We start from the raw sequence: 25,984 nt of genomic DNA, 5'->3' as shown, positions 1-25,984 counted from the left end.
GAGGCTGAGAACACCAACAGAGGTAGCTACCCAATGAGGCAAGGTCTGCCAGAGCCCGGTGAGGGACACAGCAAGGCATCACGGCAAGGCCGGGATGATTTCACCACATGCTGTTTAGGACCCAACAGGAGGGAGAATTCAGAAATGCTGCCTCCACTCTGAACAGCCAGTGTTGTGTGGGATCCCAAAATAACTGTACAGAGGCTTAGTCTACCCGGTATGTGTCCTTAAAACCCACATCCCAGCAGAGTGGGCTTTGCCACTTAAAAACAAACTCCTTCATCTTTGTTTTTAGATAAAACTACTTTTTAATTTTGCTTTTCAGATCTGTGCTTCATACATAGTCCAAAATGCCTCCATGAGACACTGTCATGGCTTATGAAGAATGGCTTCCTGAGCATCTGAGGAAGAACCCGAAGGGAAGGCTTTCTCCTGTCATCTGCATGTGGAGATCTGCAGGTGGGAATAGATTTACAGCAGTCCTAATGCCAGTAAGGCAGGGAACACAGGCTGATTTTGTGCCAATTCAAAGGCCACAGAAGGCTTCTACTTTCTTCAACTTACCAACTTTCAATGAGATGTCTGCCACTTATCTACTGGCTCTTGTTGTTTTGTTTGTTTGTTTGTTTGGTTGGTTGGTTGGTTGTTTTGGGGACAGTGTTTTTCTGTGTAGCTCTGGCTGTCCTGGAACTCACTTTGTAGACCAGGCTGGCCTTGAACTCACAGAGAGCCATCTGCCTCCCTGAATGCTGGGATTAAAGGCACACGCCACCACTGCCCAGCTCTACAGGTTTTTGTGAGAAAGTATGTATACTCATCATGTAGCTGGCATCTTTTAAGGCAACAGAGCCAAGAAAGCCCCTTCTTTCTGAAGGTACAACGTCAACCCTCCCAAGTTGGCCATAGTGTTGCAAGTCTACACCATCGCAGTCCATGCTTTCTGCCACAGCTAAAACAAAGCTGTCAGGAGCAGAAGGTTTGACTTTATTCATCCTATGGGGAAAATGCAGGGCAATAGGACTCAGCTCCTTAACATGCAGGGAGGCATTTCTAAGTGGCTCCCAGTAGCTACATAAGCATCTGCCATTCTGGTCAATAGTCATCAATCCTGCTCAGAACTTGCTTCCTCACCTCCAGCATTCTGCAAGCCATTCCTACCTCAACAAATCAGAATGACCATCAGCTAGGGAGAGATGACTTGTTCTTGTCAGAAATTCACCAAACAAGACATCACTTAAAAACCTAAGTTTCACAGTGAAAACTGAAGATATTCTTTTTTTTCAGAGTATCAAGCAAGAGGGTGAACCCAATGTCCTCTTCATAGGAATAAAGAGCTAGCACTTTTGTTCCTGGAACATATGCCGATGCCCCATGACATATAAATGCTAAAGAGAATGTCCCCTGTGTAGCTAGAGTTTTCCTGGTCCTGCCTGGCCCACGGTCAGAACAAATCTCTCTCATCTGCCAGTCCTCCAGTCGCTGAGACCCAACCGAGTAAACACACAGAGACTTATATTGCTTACAAACTCTATGGCCGCAGCAGGCTTCTTGTTATCTAGTTTTTATATCTTAAATTAACCCATTTCTATTAATCTATAGGTTGCCACATGGCTTGTGTCTTACCAGTATCTTAATATCTTCTCATGCAGATGCTACAGCGGCTGGCAGCATCTCTCTGGCTCAGCCTTCCACAGCCCAGCATTCTCTCTGCTTGTCCTGCCTATACTTCCTGCCTGGCTACTGGCCAATCAATGTTTTATTTATACAGAGCCATATCCACAGCACCCCTATGTCTCTATAGCCACGTAAGTAAGTGGGTGATTGTCTTCTTGTCCATCAGTGGAGACATACTTCAAACAGTTACACATGAGAACATCTCTAACATTCAACAGACAGTGTTTTGTTCAGACAGGTTCCCTTCTCCAGTGAATCTGCAGTCTAAGGGAAAGGCTAATAGTGGGAGAGTTCTCAAATCTATGATGGGAGAGGAAGCAACAGAGCCATGAGTCACAGGAGGGACGTATTGCCCTGGGGGCAACATATACTCTCCAGAAACAAAATCTGTCAAAGATTGAATACTGCAACCCAGAAGATTGTTCAATTCCTAAATCCTAGTGCAAGTTAATATAACCGTTTAGAACCAGTCTAGAAACAGGATCTCTACAGGTTTCATTAAATGAAGAGGTCATTTAAGAGGTCCAATTCCAGTGTGATTGGTGCTCTTCTAATAAAGGGAGAGGCATATGGTGACACACTGAGAAAACACCAAGTGAAGACACAGGCAGAGATGAAGGATGTCCAGTTGTGATGGCCACGGCGGAAGCTGGAGGAGGTGAGGAAGGGGTTCCTTAAGAGCTTACAGAGAAAGCATGACCCAGCCCATAACCCAGGTTCAGGCTTCTGACTTCAGAGCTGAGGACAACACATCTAAGCCACCAAACACAACTCAGATAGTATGGCTCTTGGTGAGAGCAATCCCAGAAATGTGGACCAGCATCCAGGGCAAGCACTGTTCTTTTCTATGAGTTCTTGCCTGTCAAGGTCTGCCTCTCTTGGTATGGCTGTGCCTCAGCAATTCTAAGCAGGGGATTCATGTTGACACCATTTGTGAGCCTTCATGGAACTTCTCCAGGGGGCTGACTCTTGGGACACTGGTAGCCCCACAGCTCAGTACCCCTACAGTACTTGCTCTATAGGCTCCTGGGCAGAGATTGATGCTCCATTGTGTGTGTTAGGTAAAGGAGAGGCATTCATGCACATTTTTACTGAGTTCTTCAAAAACAAAATGTGTCCCATTTATGTCAGGACAGAAATTATGCCTCATATCTCCCTGTGCTGATTTCAGGCCCATAATGCTTCAAGTTCTTTTAATCCATAGATGACAGGCGAGCATGGCCACGTGGCCGCTCTATCAGTGAAGAAATGGTAGTGTAACCAGGAGCTCTCACAGAGCACAGGGCGAACATCAAGGACTTCCATGTGAAATGCAAATAAGAACGCTACAGTTCACCTCCCCGGCTTTACTCAGAGCTTCCAAACATCAAAAACACCACTGTAAAACTCTTTCTTTGCCTTTGCCAAGCAGCTACACAAAACAAATGTAAATCACATGCAATTACCGTAGAGTGTAATAACTTCCAGATAAGGCTGGCGTGTGCTAAACCAAAACAGCATTGGAAAGGCCCCACATACATCAACGGCCAATGTCTTGAACCCCACCCGTACCTTCCACTCCCCCCCTCAGTTATTCTTTTGAAGCTATATGATTGACAAGGTTACCCCAAGCCTCCCACCCTTCGACATGCCCGCACTTTCCCAGAGTTGCTCAAATCCCCCATCTTTACCTTGCCAGAGCTGCTGGGTAACTTTATGTGGACACCTGCCCACATGCTGAGGCAGAACTTCTCAGACTTCATTTCCTTGATATTTGGCGACTGGATTATTCTTTCGGTCTTCCACGATGGACAGCATTTAACATCATCCCTGGTTTCTGCCCACTACCAGACAGTCACACTGGTTAGGCTCACTGATGTCATGATTAAGAGCTGGTCTCTGAGGTCAGTCCTCTTGTGGGCAAACCTCTTCCCCTACCCTGCATCTCAGCATAAGCAAGATCCCTCACCAGCCACCTCCATACAAGCAGAGCAAGACAAGACAGTGCGTACTTTGTGAGAGGAAAGCACTCAGTAGGGCCTGGCCGGGTCTCCATCATCTAAGTGCTAGCTATTCTCACTCCTGTCCTGTACTGGGGAGGCTGAGGACTGCATTTTGCATGTAAGTTGCTGTAGGGTGAAGATGAGAACTCAACCTCAGCTGCTGGGAGGTAAGCGAGGTCCTTAGGGTGCACTGACTTCTTAAAGTGCCTTTGTTTACCTGGGCACTTTTCAGGAAAGTATAATGCGACATATATGACAGAGCTGAGGGTTATGCGGTATCGGAGACACCTCTTCGAAACTAGAAATGACAAAGTCAACCTTGTCTCTGGGAGGCTGGAAGGCTGTCAACTGACACTCGGCTCACTAGGCTGTGTGTACAACCCAATGGGCCCCCAGAGCAACTCCACACATCCCCTCATCAAACAGTTATCTGTGCACTGCCATGATACTGCCAGTGCCGCCCATGACCTCAGAGGAAGGGCACAGTAACTAGAGTGGGTTTTCCTCTGACTGTGATCTCTGTGCATCATTTCCAAGAGACCTGTGAGCAGGAGGGGACAACTTTCATAGTTCAGTCACCTGTTCTAGAAAATTCTCCTGTGAGGTAGTCCTTCTCAACGTTAGTTTCACCACCATCAAGGGACCATGCTGTTCTAAAGGGCAGGGGTGGTTCTGCACTTTCTGAAGTGGGGTAAACTTACTGATACATTTTCAGATAGCTAGTGTTCAGGAAGGAGCCCACATCTATGGCAGCTCAATTAAAGAACGATGTAGGATAAATTTGAATGACATAAGATGATGCTTGCACTTTAAATCTCCATCCCAACTGAATGTGTCAAGAGGACCCAGGAGAGTTGGGAAGGGCACCAGTTTTCTATGAAGGACTGGAACTTGAAACATCTCTGCTCCAGCATGGGAGCAAGCAGACCCAGAGCACAAGACATGCCTCCTGAATGCCTTGACAGCTATGGCAATGAATCCCAGACACGGGCCTTTCCTGAGCATAGTGCCTTCAGTGAGAGGAAGGAGCAGGCACAGATGTATCTGCAGAAACATGTCCAGCTTGGGGCTGGACACTCAGCCCACAGTACCAACACCAGATACCTGAACCTTCAGATGTAAATACTTCTTCCAGTGCCCAAACACTAGAAAAGGACAACCATAAAGTAGTTAAGGTCAAGTGCAAAAATCTATTCAATGACAGCTAGGAATAATAAATAAAAATGCTGAGGTACATGAGGACAGTTAATACCAACACTCTAGCTCCCAAGGGAAACCAATCTTGAGAGAGCAGGGCACAGAGTGATGATGAAACCAGCATGTTTGAGATTTCTCCAGGGACGGTTTAAAAGCAGGTAGGAAACAAAGTACGATATCATATGCTATGAAAAAGGTAAGTAAAGGCAGAGCAAGTGGATGTAAACAACAGCGAACCCGGAGATGACACAGCGGAGTGCGGCTGCCCATTAACCAAGAAGCAAGTCTCTCAACCCCGGCCTCTTTTCCTAGGATGGAGGACACCAAGCTGGGACACAGTCCCCTGCTCTCTACTCCTCAGCAGGAAGGTCAACAGTAAAGACAGGTGCTGTGAGGTGGAACACCACAGAAAACTCTGGAGAATGTCAGGGGTGACAGGTGGACTGTCACACAGAGGCGTGGAGGGCTGTTCTCTGAAGAACTATCGAACACATAGGAGAATCCTTCTTGATTAAAAAGTTCTACTATTAACAATAATCACAAAGCGACTAATGAATCTTAAGTGTCTAATTAAGAAACAGGTCTGATGGCCCTGACGGGCTCTTATTCACCATTTCTTAGGCCACAAGCTCTGGCTAAGAAATGAGTATGCTACGTAAGAGTGAGTGAATTAAGGGTTTGAAAGGAAAAATGGCAATTCTATGTCACCAACAGATGACAGTGCTGTGCATATATATAAACCAAAACCCCTAGGCAAAGAAACAGCAATAAATCTGCTGAGAACAGATCAGCAAAAAATAAAATAAAAACAAAAATAAAAAGCCCAGAATCTCATCAACATTAACAATTAGGTTAAGTAACTTTTTAAAGTTTGATTAACCTGTTTCTTTTTTTTTTACTGATATGTAATTTTTTTGTTTGAGTTTTGAAATTACAACATAATTACATTGTTTCCCCCTCCCCTTTCCTTGCTCCAAATTCTCCCACACATCCCTCTGTGCTCCTTTTCAAATTCATGGTCTCTTTTCTCATTCATTGCTGTTACAGGCATATGTGCATAGACGCATATATTCCTACAGATAGCCTACTCAGTTTGTATAACGATAACTGCATGTGTGTTACGAGCTGAGCAAGGACAACAACAACAGGCTGCCAAAGGGGGCAGGAGAAAGGCCATCTTAAAATCCCATTTACAAAGCAACAGAAATTTGCTAATTTTATGAAGAAGGGAAAGTCTTAGAGAGATACAAAAGCATCAGACATTTTAAGAGACACACTGTCTCAGACAGGGAAAGACCAACAGAAAGTCTCTCGGTGTTCTTTTTTTTTTTTTTTTTAATTTAATGCTCGCTCCCCCCCCCCACACACACTTAGATTCTTAAGATTTAAATCTTATGCCAAGAAAAATGTCAATGACTTAATAAACTATAACTCTAGACACCAACTGGATTTTCCATCGACTATGACAAACTGACTCTGAAATGTGTACGGACATGTAAGGCTGTGAACGAGGAGGGGACCCTGGCCTTCCAGACAGTGGCCTCACTAACTTAGAGAGTACTACAGCCAGGAGATGCTGGGTTCCAGCCATCCAGCAGTAAGGTGCCTTTGACTACCCTCGAGCCAATGTTAGCTCTGGACTGGCATGAATGCAGAGGTGGTCTGGTGCACCTGGTTTCAGGTGTGCAGAAGAAGGACAGCAGTGGAGGACAGGGAGGATGCCGTCCAGCGTCCAGGGGTGCACGCCAAGCCCTCTCAGAAGCTTGAGGGGACAGTAGTGAAGAGGAGGTAGAGTCACCCACTTTTTCCTGTGTCTACTATCACAGTGTCATTTTAGAGCGAGACAAACTTGAATTCACTCTGCCCTGTCTTAACTTCTGCAGCAGAAAGTATCACCAAGGACAATTTGATGGTGCTCACATAAGCAGAGACTGGCAGATCCCTAGCATGCTTGACATAGGGTTCAGCTAGAGCTCTGTAATAGACAGACTAAGAATACTTTCTCCAATGTGCGTGTTCCACCCATCCCCATCTTGACTTCGGGTCTCCATCAGCCTCTTTCTACTGCAGTTCTTCCTCTCTGTTTTCATCAACCCAAAGCTTCTCTTCATTCTGTTTCTAGATCCTTCTTTTCTGCCTCCTGTGAGGGGCCTCTGGGCTACTGAATCTCTCGCTGCTGGATATAAGACAAATTGCTAAATTGTCTTATTAATGAAAAACAGGGAGCCAAATATTGGGGTCAAAACTGAAAGATCAGAGGAATAGGACAAGCCACAGCCAACTTCACCTTACCAACCCTCAGTCTCCAGAGAGACCTACTTCCTGCATACCCATGCCTATATGCCTTTCTGTTCTGCCGTCCCATTTCCTCTCTCTGCCCAGCTACATCACTTCCTGTCTGTACAGACCTCCACACCTCCATGGTTAGTGCTTGGATTAAAGGTGTATGTCACCATACCTGGCTCTGTTCCCAGTGTGGCCTTGAACTCACAGAGATCCTCTCTGTCTCCCGAATGATAGGATTAAGGCATGTGCTACCATGGCCTGACTTCTATGTTTACTATAGTGGCTGGCTTCTTCCTCTGGTCCTCAGATCAGCTTTATTAAGATGCACAATATATTGGGGGACACAATATATCACCACATTATTTTGAAAACTAAGCTAGCATCTTGTATAAGTATCCTCAACTCAAACCTTTTCCCTACGTGATACATTATTCCACCAAGCCATCAGACAGCTGCATGAGAGGATCCTCTGAATAGCATCGCTGGCCAGACCATACTGTTAAGACATGACATCATCCAGATATGGGCAGAGACTAAGTCAAGAGCCCCAGCAGGAGCAAAATGGGTATGGGTTTGCAACAAGAATAGGAAGCAAGCTTACTCACAGGATGTGATCACGTTGGTTGAAAAGCAATGTCACTGGAGTCTGTCTTTACACAGAAAGCAAAGTGTAACTGAGGAGGAATGCATCTGCGAAACCGTCTTGGAGAGTCAGAGCACACTAAGTGATGGGGCTAAACTCCAGACTACACCAAGCAGTGGCTCCACTATCCAAACAAAGGACCAGGGATCAGCCCAGCCCTACCCCCGGCAGGACTGATGAATTCCAACAGGCGCTGTATGACCTCAGCTAGCGAGCACCTCTCCAGTAGATATTTCAAAGGATTTTCCTCTCTGTGTCTGGCTTATTTCACTTTCAACTAGACAGGAAGAATGAGATTTGGTGATTTATTGCTCAGTATGCTGACTTCAGTTGATAATAATAGATTAGATATTTCAAAAACTGCTAAAAAGAGCCAGGTGGGGTGGTGCATGCCTTTAATCCCCAAACTCAGAGTCAAAGGCAGAGGGACATGTGAATTTGAGGCTACCCTGGTCCATGTAGTACATTCTAAGCCAGCCATGGCTACATAGGGAGACGTTATCTCAAAAAAGGTTGTTAATAATAGATTTTAAACATTCTCATTTCAAAAAGGATAATTAAGTCAGGTGTCTAGTATATTAATTACTGTGACTTCATCACCTTACAAATCATATATACATCAAAGTATCACACTATAATCCATAATATACAATTATTATGTCAATTAAAAGACAAGCATATTTGTAAACCTTATTTTCAGTCATGTCTTGCTCTCAGAGTCTAAAATGAGGTCTACATAATCAAGTAAGGCTTGACTCAAGGCATGGAGATGGAGTCCACAAAAGTATGCTGATGCCTTACCTGGTCCCAGGCAGATACGGTGCCTCCAAAGCACATGAACAGGTATCCCATGGCAACCAGACATATCCAAATCACCATCGAGAACACTCGGAGCAGCTTCTTAAACACAGACTCGATGCACACAAGGATGAATATGGCAAAGAAAATTGCCAGGGCAGTGGGAACTGTTATTAAAAATGCCACATGGTCTTCTACTTCCTGGAGAGAGAAACAGAAGAGTGAGAAGTTTCAGTTAAGAAACAGAATGACAATAACTTATAAGGAAACATCACCTATGGCAATCAATGCCAAACTATGTGGGTCTAGAAATCATTTCAAAAGTAGAACAGTTCAAAAGTTTAAAAAAATTCCAAGTTTTATATTGAATAACCATGGTTTTCAAACTAGATCATGCAATACTGACTACTTAAACTAGACAAAATAGCCAGACACTCACATTTACATTTTCCAGAAAAATAGAGAAATAGATTTTATACAGAAGTGACTTCAAGAAAAGCAAATGAATGTAAGAACCCATTAACGCCAGGGGAAATTAAGGCCATCAACTTCACTGCCTGAATTAAAGGATCATAAATACCATGGTCTCAGGAAATTAAGTCACCAAATGGATTTGGAATGCTTTATTTTTTATTTTTTTTTAAAAAAAGAAACACATTTGAACTACTCCATGTCTACAATGATTAGCTTTTATTTTAATTCATGCCAATTATTGTTCTAAAGGGATCACAGGTTAATAGTGAAGGAATAGAGAGTGCTAAATATAGAAGTCTGGGAACAGGAAGGATATAAAAGAGTGCCCATAGCTGCTGTTACTCCCTCCATCTCTCTGGTACCACTAAGTGAGAGGGAAATGGGAATTCATTTATTATTAGCTTCTTATTGGTGCCATTTTCTAAATCCATTTTTATATACTTATTTTGTTTCCATTTCTTTCTTTTCTTTAATTTTTAAATTTTTTTTGGCTCTTTAAAACAGAGTTTCTCTGTGTTGCTCTGGCTGTCCTGGAATTCACTCTGTAGACCAGGTTGGTCTCGAACTCACAGAGTGCTGGGATTAAAGGCATGCACTACCCCCGCCCAGCTTGTTTCTGTTTCTACACCTACATACACACACATACACACACACACACACACACACACACACACACACACACACACACACACACAAACACACACACACAAACACACACACACTCACACACACACACTTTTTTTGTATACAAGATCAACATTATAGCATAGATACCATAACCCTTCAATTATACCAGGAAGGATTGAGATTGTATACCATCAACTGGAGTCCTGCTGTGGATGACACTTACTAGGGGACAGAACATAGTGTATCTTTAATCCTCACCCAAGGGTCTACAATCACTAACACATGACGTGAAGGTTCAGTCAAAAATCTCCGCATGGCCAGGACCGTAAGGACTCTGGTGAAGCTTTAACAACATAAAAGTAACAGTAAAGTAAGGTTTTCTGTAGCCAGGGGGTGCCTAAGGGGATCTGGGGCACACAGCCTCGCTATCCCATTAGCAGCTTCACACCAAATCCCAGTCAACCAGCCACTGAGCAGAACAGAGCAGCCAAAACCTTCATGGAGCCCAAGCAGAACTGGGACTCAGACACCCTTCAGCTCTCTTCGTTCCCTGTGCTCTCAGTGATGCATGTGTTAAATGGTCTGTGCAGGAAAAGAGCAACCATAACGAGAGAAGTACACCGTATTCAACGGCATTTCCATGTTTAACCCTGTGATGTGCTTTAATTTCTCAGATCCTTACACGAGTCCGACGAGGCAGACCTCACTCCAGTGCCATCCTAAAACTGAGAAAGTGGGGGCTCCGAGAAGTGCCCTAGGGATCAGGGGAGCAGGACTCCAACCTCAGGACGCACTGCAGGTATGCACCATGGGGGCTCAGCCCTCTCCCTGAAGCAAACTGAAGTTTAAAAGGCAAGTCTTTGCGTAGGCCAGAAGAACCAGTGTTTCGAGAACTGACAAAAACTAGCAAATCCTTGAGATGCTCTAACTCTCTCGCTCCACTGATCTCTTCACCCACCATCGAGTCCCTGGATTACTCTGCTTACCCTCAGACACCACGACAGTCCTTGCAAAGGGGAAAAATGAACAACCTCTAGGCTGTGACAGCCTGGCCCTCAGATACTATAAGAAAACGTGCCCAGGACCTGGCAGCATGACATCTGAGGGTAACCTCCTGGGGATTATGATTGCTTCACACGTGGGGCCGTGAAAACTAACTTCATATTAACCCTCTCACTATGAATTTAACTGAGCTGGGGATGAACAACTAACCCCACAGTAGCCTAAAGGCTATTTGTCCAGAACAAGTTTTCATCTGTCTCATTAATTCAGTGAAGAGGCAGTATTCAACTTTTCTGACTCCTACAGGCATAGCTTTAAAACAAAGGCCAGGGGCTGTAGGAAGTGGAAGACGTAGAGGCGCTCCTTCGGGGAGCCATGCCAGAAGAGGGGTCCACGGGAGCTTTCCCAGTGCCTTCTGGGAAGTCCTCTGCAAGATGACTCAGATCTGCTATCTCATTTGTCTATAACACTAGGCTGCTTTTTAAATGTAAGTATTAAGTCTCTCTTCTCTGGTTTTCTTATTGCTTGTTTTTAGTGTCTGATCACTAGATGGAAATTGCTTTCGGTGGCATTTCCATTAGTCACAGTGGCCAAGTGGCTGGTTTGCACAATCCTTTAGCTCCCCACAAAATATTTTAATCTCTTTTAAAATTAGAAAATAGGCAGTTTCCTCATTTTTACTAGTTCTTTGAGAATGTTGTACAAAGCATGTTGTTCATTTTCAACCCCACCCCAATTCTCGTCAGGGCCATGCCTCTTTCCTTCCCATTCCAACTCTGCATCCATTGTTTTTCACTCCTTCATGTACAGTTTATTCTGGACACTTACTACTGGATATGTGGCCTTCACTGGAGGGAGGGAGGTCAACCCACCAGGGGGCACACCCTTAAAGAAAACTGACTCTCCCAGAAGCTATCAAATGCCCCACAGCTCTTTCGCTAAGGGTAGGACTTTGTGCCCACCTCTCCTCTTCATGCTAGAATCTTCTCTGACCTGAACCCATGCAGGCCATGTGCATGCTGCCACAACTGTTGTTAATCCACATGTGCAACTACTCTACTTGGTCATCATTGACTGTCCATGGTTCTTACAATTTTCCTGCCCCATCTTCTGCCATGATCCCTAAGTATTGGGTGGAGGAATATCATATAGATGTACCATTCAGAGGTGTAACATATATATTACAAGGATATATCAAGGTTTCAGAGTTAGTGATTACAACCCAATGCACACTGTCATTTTGAACATGTTTTTAATGGAGGCAAGGCCCCTGAGCCACAGTGGGATCCTGGTGGCTGAGGACACTTTTACTCACTAGGTGGGTGACATTACCAGAAACATTATGCACACTAGCAGAGCAGCAGCAGCTTGGCCCAGTGAGACCTGCCTAGTAGAGAGCTGAGGCCCTTCCTGGCCAGCAGGACAGGACAGTCAGCTGCTGCTCATGAGGCTGGGGACCTGACTCCTGGCCAAGCCTGAACCCACTGAAAAGCAGGAAGAAGACAGCTGCCCGCTTGTTCTGCATCTGCTGATGAACTCCAGCTCTGAGTGAGGTTTAAAGGAGGCTTCTCCACAAAATAGAACCTTTTATACAGTGTCAAGGAAAACAGAGACCAGCATTCATTAGAGAATGTAAAAGCTTGTAAACTGCATTCTTCCCCAGGTCTCACCCAGTGCATCGTGCATTTTTCTTAAGGCTAAGTAAATGAAGTCAAGGAATTCTCTCAGACTGAAATTACATGGCTCTCCTTTCCCACACCATCCCCAACGGATGACAAGGAAGCCATGGAGTTACCCCCATGGCTATGTTTTAAGCAAGATGAAATTATAAAACTCTGTAACAGAAAAGAAACCAGTCACTTCTAATACAAAAATAAAAACACCAAAGCATTATCTACCTAAATAATTTTTATTTTCACTACCCCCTCCTCCTTTAGTGGAAAAAAAAGTTATCATACACACCAAATGAAATAAAATGTACTAAATTAAATGCCTTTAGCAGTACTAAAATGCTTTTAAAAGGTAAAGAGAGAGAGAGAGAGAGAGAGAGAGAGAGAGAGAGAGAGAGAATGCACAGAAAATGGGATGTACTAAAATGCTTCCCACAAAGGGAACTTTCTACAAGGTATTATCTATTGTAATGATAATGGGCTCCTATCACTCTCTTTGAAAAATTTGTCCTTCATTTTTGATGCATTTTCTGGTAATTCGGTGTGGATTCTAATTGCTAGAACTATTACACACCCATCACTTTTATTTATTACATGACAATTCCCTGGCCTCTCCGAGGCCACTCTGCAGAGCAGCAGTTTATCTGTCTTCAACATTTATTTTCCGTGTGCACTGGTATTTTTTTTTCCTGTTAAAGGTGCGAGCTTCCACTGAGACGGTAACAGACGCCCTCGTGTAAAGCAGTACTTCTCTATTAAAAATACTTCCCCGGAGTGCTCAGAAGTCATCCTGAGAGCAGCAGTGCATTTGCACTGTGTCCCGCAGCAGCGTACGAGGCGGGGCACCCCAGACACCTTCTGCACCGCACCCTGCTGCAGACTCCGGGTGGTCAGTGAACACTGCAGCACCCTGAGGGTAGTGCTGGGGGTGGGGCGTGAAAACCTGCACTTAGCCAGGCTCTCCATTTGATACAGGTGTGTGTCTGGAGACACCTGTTGTCATAGGTGTAATAGAAAAAAAAAAAAAAAAAAAAAAAAAAAAAAAAAAAAAAAAAAACACTTCCACTCCTATCTAGAGAGTTATATTTTAACACAGAATATAAAACAAATATGCAGTTGCGACCCTCTTAAACGTGCATAAAGCTAATAACCCTCCAAGTGTATAAAGCAGAAATGTACATAGAGAGAAAAGTAAACGCATCTCCTCAGAACAGAAGGTTCAAGCACCTCCCTCAAGCTGTTGACAGAGCAAGAAAACAGGACAAAAGCAAAGCCAGGCAAGCAGCGTAAACAGCAGACCTAAGTAGAAAGCTTGACTTGATTACAAGGGAGGACAACAGCTCCCCAGGGCGCAGGGGCATGCAGAACAATCCCACACTGCACACGGAGTGCAGTCTAAGGGTGGGGCCCTCGCCCAGCTTGTGCAGTGCCCTGGGTTCAATCACTAGCACATACAAAGTAATTTCGTGTCAGGTAACTTGCTGAAAAGTATCAAAACTTCGAAGTTATCCAAAAAAACCCATGTTCTTTGATAATGCAAATTGGAAATGTATACAAAAGCACATGTAAAGCACATTAAAACTCACCTCATATGTGCAAGTTAACAATAAAAAAAACCCTCTGATTGAGGGGAAAAAAGATCAACTGAACTTTGAAAGAATAATGAAACAGTGTATCAGTCGCATCACAAGCAGTAACAGCACTGGGGGATGGCGGGACTGGGGGACTGAGAAGTCCTAAAGCCCAGATCGCTTGCTATGGTGTGGGTTGGTGTTTCTGGGGACCACATTTCCCAGACTCTCTGTAATTCTTTCTTTTCTAGAGCTGAACCAAAGAGGAATCTGGGAGACACAAGTGCATCAAGTGAGTCCTCACCAAATGTCTTCAGTCAGAAGTGCGTGTGGATGGACAGTGTCCCTGAAAGCCTGGTCCTGATCTTTGCATTCATCTTACTGGGGGCTCTTTGTCTCCAACTGTGACTGCTGATGGCCAGCAGCTGAGCAGATGCTGGCTGCAGAAGGCAGGAGCCAAGAGAGTCCCACTGACCCTCTTCCACCTCCCATCCCCCAATCCTCTACCATTAAGTAAACAGCCATGTTAATCTTCACAGATTTCCTGGACCATCTAAGTTGGTGCTTTAAGGGTAATTCTTAAACCCTGATAGAAAATTACTCTCCTTTTGAGAACCAGTTGCTAATCTTCTACAAGACCTGAGAAGAGAATGAATGCACTCTAAGATGCCCAGTACTACAAAAGGTTGTCTGTCATTCAGACAACTGAGTGAATAAGGGTAGGTTAGAGATATGGTCCAACTAAAAGTATGGGACCCGGGAGCTGGAAAGATGGCTCAGGTTAGGAGCACTGTTACTCTTCCACAGGAACTGGGTTCGATTCCCACCACTCACACAGTGGCTCACAGCCATCTGTAACTCCAGTTCCAGGGAATCCATCACCCTCTTCTGGCCTCTGGAGGCACCAGGCAAATACACATGGTGTACAGACATACATGCAGGCAAAACACACACACACACATACCACCACCACCACCACCACCACCACCACCACCACCACCACCACCACCACACCACGATGTTTTAAAAAGTATGAGACTAATAAACCCTTTCAGTTGGATTTTTCTCTTGGCGCAGTGGTGGGTGGCTGTTTTCTGTACATGACGTGGTTGCTAAAGAGTCAATAACATTTCTCTCCAGCCTACAGATATCCAGACCAAGGAAAATAAAACCAGCCACAGGTAATGACTTCCCATCCTTCCTTTGGGCACATGAATACCATTTACTAGAATACACTAGATTCTTCCTGAGCTTGATGCTATCAATGGATGGAATTTTTTTTTTTTTTTTTTTTTTGCAGGGGGAATGCTATCTTCTTGAAGGAATATACTATTTATGAAGGACCAGGAAGGTCATCTATATTAGCAATTAGAACTATCAATCATTCCAGATCACCTCTGTTATGGCTTTGTTGTAAAGCTTGGTATGAAAATCCCCTTCCTTGATGGCACACACTTACAATTCCACCACCTGAGAGCAACAGGCAAGAGGATCAATATAAATTCAATACATAGCAATTTTGAGGCCAGTGTGGAATATACAAGAACTTGTCTCAAAAATAACTAGTTGATTAATTAAGACAGATAATTTAAATCAATGCTACCCAAAACAAGTAACTTTAACCAATTGTTCTTGTTTCCTTTCTACTGGTATGATAAAATACCCTTGTCAAAAATCAGCTGAGAGGAGACGGGGTCTATCTGGCTCAAAATGCCAGGTTATCCATTACAGCAGTAAGACAGCTGGTCATATCACAAGCACTCAAGAGTAGAGAGACAGTGGACATGTGTGTACTCACTAGTTCTCAGCCCTTCTCTACTTGGAGAAGGATGCTGCCCACATGGGGTGGGGTATGCCTACCTCAGTTGAAGCAATCAAGACGACCCCACACAGACACACCCACAGGTCAGCCTGATCTGGACACCTTCCTTCATGGAGACAGTCTTCCCAGGTATTTCTAAGTTGGGCTAAGTTAACAATTAAAAGCAATGGTGAAACAAGAACCAGTCATGTTAACCAATGGTGCAGGACAGTCTAGAACAAAACACCCACGTGTGGGATTTTAATCTCTAATGGGAGATATGTGAAGAATAACTACAGTCCATCAGTAGAAGTTGATTTTCTACCAGAAGGACAATGTGTTTGGATCTCCATCTTACAGTGCACTTACACAGATTCTGCTTCTCGGCTTTCAGATGCAGTTACACCCCCAAGAATCCCACCATCAATGAAAATATGATAAGTGTAAAATGTATTCAGAATACCTAAGCTAGAAAGAGCAGCTGGACTTAGCTGCAGCACCTCGGGTTTTGAAGCCTGGGAGGCTTTCCTTTGTGATAATCTGACAAAGAGTGGGTTTTGGTACTGCTGCCCAGTGTACAGGAGAAGACTGCACCGAATCACTCTAAAGTCAGGAATGAGTCTGATTCAGAGCTGCAAGCACAGTGTCTACTGAGCGAATATCATCTTCACACTATCGTTAAGTTGAAAAGTCTTACACTGAAGTATCACGAAATTGGTGGTGACTGTCTGTATATGTACATTGTACGTGTACATGGGTATGATAAAGTGAACAAAAATGGAAGTTTAGAAAAGACAAACACACTTCAATGTGAAGCTGACGCCTGGAGGGAGATGGGAATGAGATGGAACATACACTCAGAAATAAATCGCTGGGCAGATGTAGCCCACCCTGGATTAGTGGCTGTTTATGAGTAAGCAAGTAATCCAGATGTAAATCAAGGAGGATTGGGCTCAGGAAGGGAAGATTAATCAAGCTAATCGAATGATTAATCCTACTCCGCACTTACTCCCAATTCCAAAGTGCATGGCTCTTAGGTCTGAATTAACTGCCGTCTACCATGGAGACGGATTAGTTGTGAGGTTTATCCTATGTCTGAGCTGTATTCACATCTCATTGTCCACTTCATTTGACCCAGGTGATCATATCTCAGTTGATCATAGCAGTGAGTTTGTAGTATTTGTAGCTTTTATTAATTCTACTAACAGAGTAGCCTAAAATTTCCTTTCCTTAAAAATGTTTACAGGAGACTTCTAACCTGAAATCTTAAATGCTGTACCATATTCTTTTAAAATAACACAAGACACTAAAACACACACTGTACACCTTGGCATACATGCACCATACACAATAAGTCTTGTAGCTGTGATATCAAACCATGGAATAAAGGAAGGTAAAGGCTGTAAATGAAAAGCTTCATCCATGCTGATCCACTAATTTCTCTACCAAGGGACTTTGGGAGGCAGAAGCAGGCAGATCTCTGTGAGTTCAAGGCCAGCCTTGTCTGCAGGTCCACACTGTGCACTCTTGACACCCAGAGCTATGTGGTAAGAGCCTGTCTCAACAAAACAAACAACCACAAACAAACAAAGGACCTTTGTGTTTGTATTCCTGCATGTTTCAACTCTATTACAGTATTCACTCCATATATTTCAATGTCCCTAATGATTTTCATCACTAGCTTTTTTTGATTGATTTTAAATACAGTGTCTTAAGACTGTAATGATCATAACTCTGATCTCTCTCCATCCCTCCCTCTCTCTCCTTCTCTCTCTCTCTCTCTCATCCTCTCTCTCTCTCTCTCTCTCATTCTCCTCCTCTCTCTCTGCCTCTCCTCCCTCCCTCTCCCTCTCTCATCCTCTCTCTCCCTCTCTCTCTCTCATCCTCCTCCTCTCTCTCTGCCCCTCTCCTCCCTCCCCCTCCCCCTCTCTCATCCTCTCTCTCTCTCTCTCTCTCTCTCTCTCTCTCTCTCTCTCTCTCTCTCTCTCTCTCTCTCTTTGCACACACACATGTGCATGCATGTCCCTCTCTGCTTGCCTCTTCTTTCTCTCCTTGTGCCTCCCTTCTCCTTATTCCTTTAGCACAGTTCGCCCTAGAGTTCTGGGCAACTCTTAAGACCCAGCTGCCCAGTCAGCTCATAGTGGTTTTCCAGGTTGACATCTGTTCCTGTGTCCACTACTCTCACCTGATCCTGGGTTCTGGAGACAAAAATATAGACCAAAGTAAAACTACAAAAGAAAAGAAAAAAAGAGTAGGGAGGTAGGGAGGCACAAGAGGAATAATTTGTAAGACTGCCAATAAGACTGCAGCAAAGCAGTCCTTCTCCTGACCCCCCTGTACCCCTTCTCCTGACCCCCCTGTACCCCTTCTCCTGACCCCCCTGTACCCCTTCTCCTGGACCCCCGTACCTCTTCTCCTGACCCCCCTGTACCCCTTCTCCTGGACCCCCGTACCTCTTCTCCTGACCCCCCTGTACCCCTTCTCCTGGACCCCCGTACCTCTTCTCCTGACCCCCCTGTACCCCTTCTCCTGGCCCCCCTGTACCCCTTCTCCTGGCCCCCCTGTACCCCTTCTCCTGGCCCCCCAGCACACCTTCTCCTGGCCCCCCAGCACCCCTCTCCTGGCCTGTCATACCCCTTCTGTATGCTTTTGTTTTATCCTTACACAAAGAGGGCATTGATTTAGCACATGACTAATTTTGTCAAAGGAAACAAATATACAAAGTGACTCAATAACTCTTTTCTCTCTCCCAAGTGCACCTGGGATTTGCAAACCAGGTATGTGTGTATATTTCTTAGTCTTTTTACCATGTTATCACAGGATAAACATTACTTTATTACTCTTGGTAATTTTATTTAAAATTACTCAAAGGTAAGAATTGAGAAGTCTAGGAGACAATATGAAGGTCGAGTTGGCAAGAATTTCTGTGTTGGGGAATGTTAAACTTTTGTCAAAATGTGACTTGTAACTAAACTATCCACACTTCTTCCTTAAAAAAAAAATAAATCAGTTCTATGCACATTTATCACATAAATGGAAGCACGTGCCTGGTCGTTCACATGCAAAATTTAACATTTCCAGTATTCGTTTTGTTTTCATCCTGAAACACCTCTGTCGACACAAGCACTTGACAGGGAGATCCTTCTGTGGCATAAAAACAACCATGACAAGGACATACTTATTTTAGGCATAGTATATGTCTCGTCTTGTCCTAACGAATCAGGGGATTTATCATACTTAAATCACAACCAAGTCCCATTCATGTGGTTCTGCTATTCATTATACTTCTTGGGAGGAATTGAGGAAAGAACAAACAGTTTAACTCAAAAGGGTTACCTACCATCATCCAGGACTGGATGCAGGTGGATCAGCAATGCTATGCTTTCCACCAGTGGCCACATGTGGGAAATGCAGCTGTGAGGAGACTGCTGCCTGGTCAGTGCTGTGTGTCACCCACCGGACTTCCTTTTTGATAGAGCTCACATTGAGTTGAGAGAATACATGCCCAGAGATAGATCTGTCTGAACTTCCCCAGCAATGCGAGGGTTAAACCGTTTTGTACAATTCACGAGCATTCCAAGTATCAGAAGCAGAAATCAATAATGGTGGGGCGTTCAGCAAGGGCTAGACTCTCCAGGAACTTGGATGGGAACACAGGACAGAGGAAGGAGTGGGAACCACAGTTAGACAGACAGCCTTAGCTGGGGGGCCCAGAACGACCAGCTACCCCCGAAATAAACAGTCACTGAAGAGATGGCTTCAGTGGGGTGCACCACTGCGTATGATGTCAGCACAGTGACAGCCTCAGCAGGTACTCAGGGAGTATTCAGCAACATAAGAAATAGGGTAAGTTAAGTGATTTCCTCAATGACAACAACCTGTCTAATAGACTAGTAGATTCGGCCTGAACACCTGCCAAAAACAATTACAGATCAAACGTGACTGTCATGGGGACCACCACCCAACACTATCTCAGCTCTATTGTTATTTTTCAATAGACTCCATGACTTCAAAATACCAGTAAGGAACCATAACTTAAAGGAATGGCTATCATGGACCATATTGCTGTCAGGACCTCCTCAGACCACAGGAATGCCATGGGTGGATTCTCTGCTCAATGGGGCAAGTCCCAGGAGGAGTTAGTATACTGAAAATGATGGATGCCACCAATTCAATGAACAAGCTATGAAGAAGCATCTCTGCCATCCGTCATCACAGAGAGAGGGAAACAAGATGCAACCATCACAGAGTGAAGACTGGGACTGTTCACAGCAGAAGAGATATCCACTATGAAAGTCAGAGATGGAAATTCCAGACCTGCTATGTTCTCCCACAGGACCATTCGGGGAAAGCCAAGTGCCCTGAGATCTGGTCCCATCTCTCCAAAACACACCACCTAGAAGAAATTAATTTAGCCCTCTGGGTATCAGTTTGTTCATGTGTTGAATGAGTCTCTCTCAATTCTCCTACTAGGCGGTTAACAGGACAACGAAAGTGCCTCTTCGGGGGGCCTTGGGATGTTAACAACCCCTGAGCTGTTTCTTGGCCACTTGGATCACCTCCTCCTGAGCCTGGCCCCATTTCATTTGACAAACAAGGGAACCATAATGTGTGGTAAACGGTCTACCTAAGGTCACAGATGTCAGAACACCGACAGGAAGGAAATCAAAGTTCCAAGACAGAGCGATGCTCTTAACCATTTTACACGATTGCCAATTTTCTTCTTCATTCTCCCTAGACATGTTCTTAAGTAGCTCAGGCTGGCTTCAAACTTCAAAGTGTGTCTGAGGATGACCTTGAACTCTGATCCTCCTGCATCCACCCTTTAAGCACTGAGATTGTAGGTATGTGTGCGGCAAAGCCTAGTTCTCCACTGTCATGTTTAAACAGAGAAGGTAATATCCATGGATGGCTTCCAATTTCCATGTGTACCTGCATACTTCTTTATGTTACGACCAACATGCCTGCACAAAATTAAGAGTTTTTCCTTGGCCCTTGTGTAGACCTCAGGTAAAATGTAACTGAAATGACTTAGTAACTGGCTGGCTGCAAATTACAAACACCTGCACAGGAACACAGTGCCTCTCTGCACGGAGACGCCTGAAAAGACGGCTCTTAAGCCACCTCTGCTCTGGTTCTGGGGAAATGCTCTGTTCCCTTCTCCTCCTATAATTGTGGAACTACAGAAAGCACACACTGAAACCCCCGTTCTTTAGAGAGGCAGGGCAGGTCTGTCTGTCATCCCAGACTCAAAAGTGAGTGGTGCTCCTGTCAAGGGCAGGTGCTGAAGGACTGGATCCATCAAGACCTGTTCCCCCTGCAAATGCTTGTGCCTGTTTGTTCTGAAAGACGAGCATTCTTCGCAGTGGATAGAGATGAAAGAAATTGTCTGATACATTTGCCCTGAGGGGGAAAACCTAGTGATGGAAAAATTAATGTGTAGTGAAAAGTACTTACACTTACTGCTTCTAAAAGCTAGCTCACTGTATCACTGTAAAAGTGGGTGGGCCATATGCTCAGATGCACATACTGCATATTTATAGTTAATAAAAGTACATATTCTTACTTCAGGACATGATACAAAACCTACTTTATTGAAATATCTGACTAAATTTATGGGAATATAACTTTCCCATTCAAATGCTGACTACTCCTAATCATAAATTTTAGTCAAAACAAACATGGCCAGAGCCACCTGGTATTCTGACACACAAAATTTATGTCAACCTTTCCTAACAATGAAGGCAATTTTTGAGCAAAGCTGGCAGATTTCTGACATAATAAATGAGAAGATTTTGTTCTGAAAGGAGGTTTTCATGCATTCAGTAATGAGAGCCAGCTCTAAAACTCAAAGTGACATGATACTATTTACAACTTAGTTTGGTCTCATTAGCTCTAAGTTTTCTGTTTCAGGGTCGCCCTGACAACCATCCAATGAGGCACTTGGTAGACACTCGGCAAACCAATGTCAAAAACATCATGAGTCAGCTTTGTATTGGAACTTCCCACGGCAAGCAAAGAAAACGTGTTCACCTTATCCACAGAAATACAAAAGCAGAAATACAAACTATCCCAACAATTGCGCTATCTAACTCTTCATCTTTTGATACTTCTTAGCAAGTGTGAGACATTAGTCTTGTTTTTAGACTTTTAGATTGAAAACAATCAATTATACAAGATTAGCCTTTATTTCTACAGAATAATGAAAATACGGCAAAGATCCATGTGACACTGTGCTCAGTATGGTAGAATCACGGACTGACTGTGGATTGAAATTAAGTGATATAAAATGTTAACAGCATCAGTTAGGATAATACCAAATCAAAACACAGGTTGCCATCCCCCTGTCCCTGCTTTTTTTCTTTTAATTTTCACTCATACCTCCATCAAGGTTTCATGTAGCCCAGGCTAGACTGGAACTCACAATGGCATGAGAATGACCTTGCATTTCCTAATACTCTTCCTCCCATCTACTGTGCTGGATTCCAGGAATGTTAACAACACAATGGTTGTATGTGGTGCTGTAGATGGAACTCAGGGCTTCCATGCTAGGCAAGCACTCTGCCCACTGAGTACATCTCCATCCCCCTTTATCCTTCTGAATACAAATTCAAAACCGATTTATATAAAGGCAGCAATAAATAGCAAAAAAGATTTCTATGTACTTGGATTATCCTGGTATCATTTTGTGACCCAAAATACACTAGGAGGTAGGAGCTGTGTTCAAGAAAACTGCCACCCATTTGTTACTGTAAGAACTCATGAAGGACTAATGGAAATCAAAACCAGGCAGACGCATGGGAATGAAGGAAACTATCCAAGATTTTAGGCAGTAAAAACTAGATCTATTTCACTGCTGAATTACATGAGGGCTCAGCCATTCCAGAGAGTGCGCTAAGGCAGAGAGATGGCAGACCCAGAGCTGAAGTGGCATTTCCATCCGCCAAGGTGGACCTCCCAGAAGTCACGGTCTGCTCAGTCGGAGAAAAGAATGGATCTCCACCTATGTAAGCAAGGGTCTAACAGGACCCTATTGCATCTGCTGTGTTTCTGCCTTAACTGTTTTATCATCATCATCGTTATTATTATTGTTGTTGTTATTATCATTATCTGGATGGGGGATTTCCTCTTTGAAAGTGGAGATAGTGGCTCCAATTGCTCTACAAGCAAAATAGAAAAGCGTCTTTGTGGAGTGGTGGAGTGAGGAGTCTCACAGTCTCTCCTCCTGTGGCATGGCTTTGAAGGACCGTCCCCTCATCTCTCGGGCTTTTCTCCCTTTAGAGAACCCTGGAGCCAGCGTCCCCACCTGAAGGTAAACTTTGGACCACATCCAGGCATCCGCCCTGGAACAGGTCTTCTGTTTACACTAAAAATTTACATAGTAGACCTGAAGCCAGCCAGGGGCACTGAGGAACAGAATCCATTTCATGTCATATGTGGACCTTGGTCTGGGTGCCAGCCAAGTTACCAAAAACACCCACTCTGGTTAAAATGATTTGGCATATTAAGAAACAGTAGTGATGCCCTTTAAAATGGCAGTGAGGCCCTACTTCTAGCTGAGGAGCTATAGGCAGCTGATGCCTGCGGCAAGAAGGAGAGTCACTTTTCTTTGAGGGGTGGCCACTGGCAGGTTTCCCTGCACCAGAGGATAACCCCACAGCCACGCATGTATGCGCAGCATTAAGGACTCAGAGTTATTTTTTTTTAAAAAGACTTGAAGAAGGAAGGGAGATAAACTCAGGAGGGCCAGGCATGGGGAGGGCTAGATATGATTAGCTACATTGTATATGTCTAGGGAATTTTCAAAGACTTTTTAAAAGATACCATTCCAACATTTAAACCAACAGAACATAAAGGGAACTCTCTAAAGACAACTCAGAAGAGCCAGCCTTCAGTCTTCCACGAATTTCTCACTGACCCATTCAAGAGCACCGAATTCAACATGGTTTATGTCAGAGCATTCTAACATGGAAAACAGAGTAGTGTGCCCGGGGAACAAGAAGTTCACACTTGTGTCCCTAGACTAAGGGCACTATAAATAGGCCATCACCTGCTCCTCTCCATTTAGGAAGGAACCAGCTAGAAGGATTTGAATTACACGTTCACACAGAGACACTTAGGAAGAACACGTTTCCAAAGGACAACCGTGATGCGTTTTCTTGCCAGCAGTATGAGAATGAGGAGAGCACTTCAGAGGCTGCTGGCCAGCAGTCCTGCCGGCCCCCACCCCCAAATCTCTCTTTCTTTTTGGTCTTGTCAGTAGTGACAAGAAATAAATTTTGGTTACCTGGCAGGGGTGGAGGCTGCTCTCCTCTCACACCTAGGCTACAGGGATCAAAGGGGCTCCCTTGCTTTGCCTGCTGCAGGAGAGGGCCAGTGACGTCATGGCCTGCCACGTTGGATTTTCTCTCCTTACCTTACGGAACTCAATCAGAAAACAGGACCCACACCGGTGGGGGCATTAAAAAAAAAAAAAAAACTGAGCCATGATGGAAACTTTTCTATTGCTTCATAGTATGAACACCATATGGCTCAGTGTATCTAAAACAAATTGCCAAATACCTAACAGAGTTTCTGTGCCCTTGAGGCAGCATGAGCTGAATCTGCTAGTCTTGCTCCGGGAGACTGATGAATACAGGCATGTATTTACACCCTAAGCTCAGGAAATATCATCCAGTGGAGACAGCCCCAGATCAACCACTGACCACACAACTCACGAGACTATCCAGGCCTCGCACACGCACACAGTCTGCACACACAAATCATGGGCAGGGGGAAAAGTTTGAACCACACTGAAGAGAGCGCTAAGAGGAAGTTACCTCCATCTACAGATTTCCTCTCAGGGCTCAAGGGAGCCAGCCCAAGATTCCTGACTGAAAATTATGAACCAGAAAACCTGGCATCAGCTTTTGGGCTGCGTTAAGGCCCCCAGTGATGAAAACACGCTTTAACCATCTTCAGGGAACCATGAGCCGGGTCATGCACTTCTCGAAAATGGGAAAAGCAGCGAGGGTCCCTCCAAATCTCAGCTCACTTGTAGTCTCTGGGGATGAGCCATGGGCATCTACTCAACACTCCATCACTTTCTCTCTACAGGGCTAAGCACGGATAGATTCAAAAGCATAGATGCACATTATCTGGTTTTCATTTTCGCTGTCGTGAACCCCTTTCCCAAGTCAGCTTATACTAAGAGTTAAATAATGCCCAGACCGAACTCAAAGAGAGCTGGGGGCCATTCCACGGACCGAGATGGGAGGCAGCAGTCGCGCCCAGGAAGCCTGAGGATTGCCTCTGCTTGCTGCGGGCAGCGGCGCTGGGTGAACGCGCCGAGTTGGCCACGGGGCGCAGAGATGCTGAACCCACACGCCCTGCCCGTCCACCTGGAGCACGCCCTGGCAACTTTATTTTGGGCAAAGCCTTCCAAGGAAACTTTTCCTCTGCCCACAGCTCTCGCCCGAGCCACGCCGGCCTCGGGCAGGACATAACGGGGTGAGGAGCAGCCCGGGGCGGGACACGGTCGCCAACGAGGTCCCCACGGAGCCACGGGGAGGCCACTCACCAGCCCGAGCGCGAAGAAGACGGCTAGCAGGGCGAGGCAGGCGCCCATGACGATGAGCAGCAGGAAGACGATGAGCGGGTGCTGCTGGCTCATGCAGTAGTAGGACTCGTAGAGCCAGTCCCGGGACCGCTGCAGCCCCTCGCCGCCGCCCGCCGCCGCCGCCGCGGCCGCCTCGGCGCGGTCCCGCAGGTAGCGGCGCCGCCGCATCGCCTCCTGCCACATCGGGGCGGCTAGCTGAGCGCCCGCGGTGCGCGCCCGGCCCGGGCAGCGCCGCTCTGCGGTCGCCTACCGCCTGCCGCCCCCGCGCCCGCCGCAGCGACCCGCCGGCTGCCCGCCCGCCCGGAGCTGTGCGCAGGGGGGCCTCGGGCGCGGGCGGAGCTCGCAGCCCCGGGCTGGGCGCGCTGACGCGCGGGCGGGGGCCGGGGGCGGCCTCAGGGCAGCTCCCGGGCGCCGCCGCCGCCGCCACCGCCGCCGCCACCGCGCGCGAGGGCGGGAGCGCCACCCGGCCCCTCGGCCCGCCTCGCCCCACCCCGCGCGCGGCGCACGGGCCTCCGCGCAGGGGCGGCGCCCGGCCCCGCGCCCACCACCGCCCCCCGACGGCCGGACGGCCGGGCCCAGCTGCGGGGAAAGCTGCTGCGGAGCGCGTCCTTGTCCTCCACCCTGCTACAGGCCACACCGTGGGGAGCCCCCTCCTCCCCCT

General features: G+C 45.7%; 1 protein-coding gene across 2 annotated transcripts in view; it reads right to left on the bottom strand.

Moving 5' to 3' along the window:
* The window catches only part of Adcy2 (adenylate cyclase 2), a 378,086-nt gene extending 352,525 nt beyond the window's left edge, over nucleotides 1-25,561 (bottom strand). Inside the window, exons 1-2 of one of the 2 annotated variants that reach the window (XM_042261355.2) lie at nucleotides 25,285-25,561; nucleotides 8,584-8,781 (exon numbers count right to left, since the gene is read on the bottom strand). In XM_042261355.2, the coding sequence (XP_042117289.2) occupies nucleotides 8,584-8,781; nucleotides 25,285-25,506 (420 nt within the window). In that variant the 5' untranslated portion in view covers nucleotides 25,507-25,561. The remainder of the gene's footprint in view (nucleotides 1-8,583; nucleotides 8,782-25,284) is intronic. The other variant, XM_006993012.4, reaches the window with a different exon arrangement.
* Nucleotides 25,562-25,984: the final 423 nt, after the last annotated feature.

Source organism: Peromyscus maniculatus, chromosome 15 (genome assembly GCF_049852395.1).
Source record: "Peromyscus maniculatus bairdii isolate BWxNUB_F1_BW_parent chromosome 15, HU_Pman_BW_mat_3.1, whole genome shotgun sequence".
NCBI lineage: Eukaryota > Metazoa > Chordata > Mammalia > Rodentia > Cricetidae > Peromyscus > Peromyscus maniculatus.
Note: the sequence above shows the minus strand (reverse complement) of the source record. Positions and strands in the feature narration are given on the sequence as shown.